Raw genomic sequence first — 8,501 nt, forward strand, 5'->3', positions numbered from 1 at the left:
TACAACAACCCCATGAGGAAGGTACTATTATGATCTCCATATTATTAATGAGAAAAATGAAGCACAGAGAGGCTTTGTGAGTGGCACAGAATGAAGACTTGAATCCTGATCTCTCTGAATCCAAAGCCCCCCCCCTTTTTTTCACTATCTAGAAGGTTCTATTTCCATGCTTCTCCACCAGCTTTAAAAAAAATAAAAAATAAAAAAAAAGGAAAAACAGAGGAGCAAAGCACTACGCCTGGAACGAACAAATCATGATTTCAAAATGTAGGGCATATATTACCTTGTCTGAATCTTGAATTATTTTGACATTATCTGTACCGAATTTTTCACCATAAAGTTTAACAAGTCTCAAGGAAATCTCTGAGAGCCCAGTGAGCTTTGGCTCTTTGTAGATGTACTCCTTTCCATCTTCTTCTTCAAAGAAAGACTATTATAAAGTTAAACAAATAATAATTCATAAATAGTATGAACAAACATGACACTTAGAGAAAATTCACAAAATAACTCAATAGTACAACATACTCCAGATACCTCTTCAATAATTTCACTAAAAATCATATGCATATGTTTACCCTTTCAATCTGAAAAAATGAGAATTTTTCAATTCATGATAGTATGAACATGTTATTAGCCTGAAAAAGATTTGCATGCTGGATTTTTCTCCTTCTCTGTATACTCACCTGGTTTTTACTTCAAAGTTTTAACTTCTAGACAGTTAGTGCATACTTTAAGAAGCTTAACAGAAAATGAAACTGAAGGAGAAATCCAAACCTTATGTTACACGCTGACCTAATGGATATAGATATGAGAACCAACGTGAACTTTAAACTTGTAAAAGAGGCTCCCTACAGTTGGGATAGGTGCTCTATCTAGACAGAAACGTAGAACCAATAACAACTGCTATTGTAATCTAATAATTCAAAGGTGAATGTTTAAAAAGGAAAACAACTTTATGAACGGAAGTATACTTACTTGGCCATAAAAGGCAACTCTGAAGAAAGTGCCTAAAAGTCTTTTTTTGGTGTGCATAACCTCCAGAATTTTTGTATAAGCTCCATGAAGAGTTCTATAAACTTGAGTAAGTTTCTGAAAAATGACAATATAAAAGTCAGTTTTGTCTTTTGGTTATTACTAAAGGGATTCAAGATGAATAAGAATAAAATGCACCAATATCTCCTTTTCAAGATATTTTTGGTGAGGCCCATTTATATCCCCATTCTCTGTTGTCACAACAGACAAAAGTTCTCATCAGCTTTAGGTGTAAGAGTAGGGTGCAAATGGTCAAATAACACTGCATTTCTTAATACCATGCTTCATTTTATTAATATCTCAATGGCAATTTATACTTTTAAAATACTGAAATATTCTATTATGACTATTTTCTTTTTTTTTTTAATTTGTCAGAGGGCACATGGACTTGCTAGAGACAGAGAGAGAAAGTGAGAAAGCATCTTCCCTCCTACGGGGAACAATCATGTCACAATCCCTTCTCATCCATCTCTCCCTCCTTTCAGGATTTTTGGGCACACATGCACATGCACCTGGCATATTTCTCAAGCTGCTGGGTCGAGGACTCAAACTGTGCAGTTGACCATATAGGATCCAGCTGCCTTAACAATCAGGCCACAGGACTGACTCACAACTACTCTTTTCTATAGGTCTGAATTATTTTAACTGAAAGGGCATCAAAATGCTTTGCTTGAGCCCTTAGGTAGAAATGTATGAAAATAAACAATCTGTACAAAAAGTTGTAGAGAATAAAATTAAATGCAGAGACAAAAATAAGTAATAATGTAGGCCTTAGTGAGGCCTGTTTTAATACAAGTTCACAGACATTTCCAAAGTATATAATCTGCACATCCAGGAAAACAAAGCACATTATGCAAACATTATCAAGAATGTGAAATGACAACCTATTGAAGAAAGGAAAATATTTGCAAATCACAGATCTGATAAGGATTTAGAACCCAGAATATATAAAGAACTTTTGCAACTCAGCAATAAAACAAACAACATAATTTTTTAAATGAGCAAAGGACTTAAGCAGGCATTTCTCCAAAGAAGATACACAAATGAACATGGCAAAATGAGAAGCTCGACATTACTCATTTTTAAAAAAAGAATCATTTTATTTAACTTTTATTTATTTATTTGACCAGAGAGGGACACAACAAGAGGGAGAGAGGGAGAGAGAGGGAGAAAGTGAGAAAGGAAGCCACCAGGTTCGAGACTCAAACCATGGTCAGCTATGTGAGAGTCCAGGGCCCTTAACCACCATGCTACTTGTCAGCCCCAACATCACTGATTATTAAGGAAATACAAATCAAACCCACAATGAATGAGATATTGTTTCACACTCACTAGGATACCTTTAATAAAAAAATTTTTTTAAGCAATAAGAATGTTATCCTTTTTAAATTGGTTTTTTTTTTTCCCCCTTTGGTCAGAGGGTGTATGTGCTCATGAGAGACAGAAAGAGAGGGAAAGGGAGAAACTGCTCCTACAGAGAACAGTTATTCTGTTATCCCTTTTCCTCCATTTCTCCTTCCCTTCTGGATTTTGGGCATGCATACACATGTGTCCAGTGTGCTTTTCAAACTGCTGGGTCTAGGACACAAACAGTGCAGTCAGCCATATGGAATCCAGTCACCTTAAACATCACACGACCGGATAGCCAATACTATACTATTCTTTTTTATATGACATAACCAGAATAGGTAAATTCAGAGAGAAAGAGAGACCAGTGGTTATTAGAAAATTGAGGTGAGATAGGTTGTGCTTACTTAATGGATATGAGGGGTTTTTGGGGGGATAATGAAATTTTTGCAACCAGAGTTGTGAGTATACAACAGAGTGACTACAGGGATCAGCAGAAAGCATAATGGCTATGTAGCTGGACTCCCATGTAGTAGACTGCAGTTCAAGTCCCAGATTCAGTGACTTAAACTCATGCCAGGCGTGTGTGCATCTGTGCCCAAGATCCCAAGAGGAGAATGGAGGAGAAGGGATTGCGATGTGGCCATCCCTCTTGGGGGGTGATTTCTCGCTTTCTGTCTCTCTGTCTTTCTGTCGAGTGCACGCGTCCTACCGCAAAAAACTCTCAAAAACGAACAAAAAACCCAAGAGTGAGACTACATTAAATACCACTGAACTGCACACTTGAAAACGGTTAATTATATGTGAATTCTTCCTCAACAATATAAAAAGAGGAACAAGAATCTCCTTTTTCTAAAATTCTTTTCATCTAATTTCCTATAGTTGAGCTCAGTTTGAGGGAAATCTTTACCTTGGCTGCTATTTCTCATTTTTTTCAGGTCATTCCATAAAGATACACTGAAAAATTATACATCAGTCTCTAGAAACAATTCATCTTTCGCAGAAAGCTAGAAAATCTATACAGCCTTTTATATACCTACAAGAAAATAGGAACTCTTCTACAGAAAATACCATTTCCTTTCATGTGTAAAGAAAACATACACTTTTTTTCCCTACTGATTGGGGGAGTAGTGAAATTGCTCCTTGAATTTCTAAAAGCCTGATCTTTATCCTAAGAGTCAGAAAAGGGACCTTTATTTTGAAATTTTCAAAGGCACTTAGGATATGATGCTTTGAGAGAACAGGTAATGGACAAATCTCACTTTGTCTTATAAGTTATTCTTTGTCGTTTATATAACCTAGACTTAATTTACTCTAGATTATCAATATAATTTATTAAATGTCACTGTAATTTTTTTTAGTGGGTACATGCACTTGCCAGATAGAGATAGAAAGACAGAGAGAGAGAGAGAAAGGGAAAAAGCTTCCCCAGAATGGCACGCAGTCATGCCCACGAATCCTTCTCCTCCCCCCTCCATTGGGATGTGGTCATGCCACAAACCCTTATCCTCCATTTTTCTATCCTGTTGGGATTTTGGGCATGCCTACACAAGCACCCAGGTTGTTTGGCGAGCATCAGGGCTGGGACTTGAACCATGGTCAGCCATGTAGAATCTGTCTCCCTTAACTACTGGGCAATGGGGCCAGCCTTCTCTTATGATTCTTTTAGGGATGCCCCATGTACACCAAAAATGTGGTAAAGAGAGGAAGACTTAGAACCTGGGAAGAAAAAGTGAGTTTGGTCAGAGCCAGTTTGAAGCAGAAATTAGAACACTACAATATATTAAGTGAATGATTTGGGACCAGCAGGTGGCATGGTGGTTAAAGTGCTGGACACTCCCACATGGCCGACCACGGTTCAAGTCCTGAATCTGGTGGCTTGCTTTCTCACTTCCTCTCTCTCTCTCTTTCTCTGCCTCTCTCTGGTCAAATTAAAATAAATGAATGAATAAATAAATAAATAAAATGAATGATTTAACTCTTAGAAAAATCCTTCAACTGGGATCAGCAGATGGCATAATGGTTACGTCACTGGACTCCCATGTCGTTGACCGCCATTTGAGTCCTGGACCCAGCGGCTTCAAACTCATGTTGGGTGTGTGTGTGTGTGCATGCCCAAATTCCCAAGAGGAGAAGGGACTGTGGTGTGGCCATCCCCCCTGGGGGGGGTGATTTCTCATTTTCTGTCTCTCTGTCTCTGTCTCTCTGGCAAACGCACACACGCTACAGCAAAAATCTCTCTCTTACAAAAAAGGAAAGAAAAAATCCTTCAACAATGAAAGATTATCTACTATATTTAAAAATAAATTACTTTGTCATTTTTTATTTTTTATTTATTTTTTAAAAATTTTTTTTGAAGAAGTTTTTGCTATAGAGCGCGTGCACTTGCCAGACAGACAGAGAGAGACAGAGAGATAGAAAGCGAGAAATCACCCCCAAGGGGGGATGACCACGCTGCAATCCCTTCTCCTCCATTCTCCTCTCAGGATCTTGGGCACGCATGCACACGCACCTGGCGTGAGTTTAAGCCACCAGGTCCGGGACGTGAACCGTGGTCGACTATGTGGGAGTCCAGCTACATAGTCATTACACTAACTGCTGGTCCCACTTTGTCAGTTTTTAAATGCCTTGAATCCTGAATCACCTCTTGCCAACACAATAATGGTAGAAACTATGATATGGACTTAAGAGACTTGAATATAAAAATTTTACTGCTCAGTGCTGATAGAAACAGCTGTTCATTATATTGCTATTCTTTATTTATTCTGTGACCTTTTATCATTAGCTTATCAGGTGGCCCAAACTGAAAAATGCTCCTCATAAAATTGCTATTACTAGTCTTATTACCTCCCCCACTGTCTGCCAGCACTTTTTGTCTGAAAATAATCATGTCTATGCTTCTTCCTGGGCAACATGGAAATTTGTTTATTTTTGTTTTTGTTTTTTGGTTTTTGCTATAGGGCATATGTGCTCCCTGGAGAGATACAGAGAGAAGGAAAGTAAGAAAGAAATGACTCCTCATGGGGGCTGGTCACCCAGCAATCCTTTCTCCTCCATTCATCTCTAGGGATTTGGGGCATGTATGCACACATGGCCAGTGTGTTTCTGAAACCACTGGGTCAAGGATTTGAACCACAGAGTCAGCCATGTGGGATCCAGCACCTTAACCACCATACAACTTGCTGGCTTGATAGACTTTTTGTTTAATTGTCAGAGAGCACATGTGCTAGCCAGAGAGAGACAGAAATTACTCCCTTCAATGGGGTATGGTCATATCTCAATCCTTTTTCCTTCACTTGTGCATCCCATCAGGATTTGGGGCACTCACATACATGCACATGATGTATTTTTTAAGCTGTTATGGCTGAGACTCATGCTGTAGTTGATCATGCGTGGTCTGGATCCCTACGTGCAGGGCTTAATTGCTGCACCATGAGGTGGGCCCTCAGTAGTATTTTTTAGTAAAGGTTTAATAAAAATAATACTGATTATTTTATGCCCTGAGAGGAAGAGGGAAGGTTTCCAGATGAAAATATTGTGAGACCCACTGGTCTAATTTAAATTTAAATTTATTTTTTCAGTCTTTTACCCTTAATTTCATTTGTATAATGCATACAAATATAAGGCAGGATTTTAATCTTAGGGTTTAACAGCATTTTAAAAGATCATAACTTTCAAAATGGGCAAATGTGCTAAAATATTATTATACATTAAATATCTATATTCTATGATATAATAAAACATTATAATATAATGAACCTTTTATTCTTCACTAGATATCAAGACATATAATAGACTGAAAGGAAGCCATGATGAAAATATTTAAATTGTCTACCTCAAACTCACGACGTTTCTCATAAATTGGAATAATCAACTTGGAAATCTCAGATATTACTTCATAACGTTCTGCCTTCCATAAGCCATCCACACATTGTTCTAACAGCTCCAGTAAAACTTCCTGCATTAAGAGAAAAATCCAATCAGGAATTAAAAACTCTTCTGGACAAATAATGTTTTTTACAATATTTAAGCTAATAAATAAACAGAATATACTAAATTCAATGAAATGCATGAGAGAAGTACATTTATGTGACCATACCGCCAAAATCAAATACATATAATTAGGTTTTTGCCACAGGGCATGTGTACTCGCCGGAGAGACACAGAAAGACAGTGAAAGGGAAAATGAGAAATCACCCCCTGGGGAGGGGATGACCACGCTGCAATTCCTTCTCCTCCATCTTCCTCTTAGGATTTTGGGCACACATGCACACATTGTCAGTGTGTATTTCAAGCCATCAATTCTGGGGCTCGAACCATCATCAGCCTTGTGGGAGTCCAGCACCTTTACCACCATACCATGTGCTAGGCAAATCAAATATTTTAAATTAAAATTATTCTTAGAAATATGAAATTAATGCTGACAATAGTAAACTGTATCCGTTTATTTTGTTTATTCACATAATGAAGATGCTAACTGTATTTGCAAATGGAAACCTATTGAGAAAGAATATTTTTTAAAAAGGAATATATCATTTGTTTCAAATTAAGGACAGAGAAAGGTCTAACAGGGAAAATTCCACTAAGCCCATAAATTTCCAATATTTTTATTTTATATTGAAACTATATTTAACACATGATACTAGTCTTAATAAAATCTGGCCATTTTGAAATGTTGCTTTAATTATTTAGATATTTATTTATTTTAATAATTATTCATTTAATTTAATTTATTTATTATCCTTCAATTTGAACAGAGAAAGGCATGGGGGGAGGGGAGAAAGAGTGAAAAAGCAAGCTGCCAGGTTAGGGACTCAAACCATGGTTGGCCATGTGGAAGTCCAGCACCTTAACCACCACTCAACATGCTGGCCCTGGCATTTATTAAAATGTGATGTAATTTTGCTTCCTTTCTGATTGTTGGTTCCAAAACTAATAAGAATGATACGTAACAGCTCAAGATAGAGATTTCCTACCTTGCCAGAATAATAACTGCTACAAAACTATTTTGTGAACCACCATCTCATGTTCTCAAAATTAATAAAAAGATGAAGCCAATTACTAGAGTTATCCATAAGTCTTAACAGCTTGTTTCTATCTTAAAAAGATGTTCTTTAGACCTATAGAACTGATTTCAACAACTGCTCCTCCTGTACGTCTTTTAGACTAACTCATCGTCTAGCTCCCCTACTTGTGTTTCTTACCAGGCCGGAGGCAACACCCTATAAAACCCTTAGCTAGAAAACCGAGAGCAGTGTTGATATTATCCTCTGTTACAGGTTGAACTGTGTCCTCCGAAGAGGTGAACTGAAGTCCTAACCCTCAGGACCTCATAATGTGACCTTATTTAAAACAGGGTCATTGTAGATATAATTAGTTAGGATGAATCTATACTAGAGTAGGGTGGGCCCTTAATTCACTATGACCAGCATTCTTAAAGCAGACAGACACACAGGGAGAAGACTGTGTAACTACATAGGCAGAGAATGGAGTAATGCAACAGCAAGCCAGGCAACACCAAAGATCAACAGCTACCACTAGAAGACAAGGAAAGCTTCTACCCAGAGTCTCAGAGGGCACGTGTCCCTGAATGACATCTTGATTTCAGATTTCTAGACTCTAGAACTGTAAGACAATAAATGTCAGTTGTCTGAAGTCACACAGTTTGTGGTACTTTGTTATGGCAGCTCTAGTGCTATGGTCCTGAATGTACTGTGTACTCCCCCAAATCATATGTTAAAATCATAACCCCCTAAAGTGATGGTATTAGGAGGCAGGGCCTTAGGAGGTGATTAAGTTATGAATGCCTTTATGAATAGGATTAGGACCCTTATAAAAAGGACTCCAGAGAGCTAGCTGACCCTTCTAACATGTGAGGACACAGTGAGAAGGTACCATCAATGAATCAGAAAGTGGGCACTTGCCAAACGCCAAGTCTGCTGGCACCTTGATCTTCAACCACTTAACCTCCACAACTGTGAGAAATAAGGTCCTGTTGTTTATAAGCAACCCTGACTATGGAATTTTGTTATAGCAGCCCAAACAGACTAAGATACCTGGGAAACAAATACACCTTTTTTTCTCTACTTTTTTTTGGGAGGTGGTGGTGGTGGTGGTGGTGG

General features: G+C 37.9%; 1 protein-coding gene across 1 annotated transcript in view; it reads right to left on the reverse strand.

The window, feature by feature from the left end:
- The window catches only part of DOCK11 (dedicator of cytokinesis 11), a gene marked incomplete at its 5' end in the record, with an annotated part of 164,765 nt that overhangs the window by 11,241 nt on the left and 145,023 nt on the right, over positions 1-8,501 (reverse strand). Inside the window, 3 exon segments of the mRNA XM_014584108.2 lie at positions 284-430; positions 976-1,089; positions 6,215-6,337. Coding sequence (XP_014439594.1) covers positions 284-430; positions 976-1,089; positions 6,215-6,337 — 384 coding nt within the window.

Source organism: Tupaia chinensis, unplaced genomic scaffold (genome assembly GCF_000334495.1).
Source record: "Tupaia chinensis unplaced genomic scaffold, TupChi_1.0 Scaffold145659_1, whole genome shotgun sequence".
Classification (NCBI taxonomy): domain Eukaryota; kingdom Metazoa; phylum Chordata; class Mammalia; order Scandentia; family Tupaiidae; genus Tupaia; species Tupaia belangeri.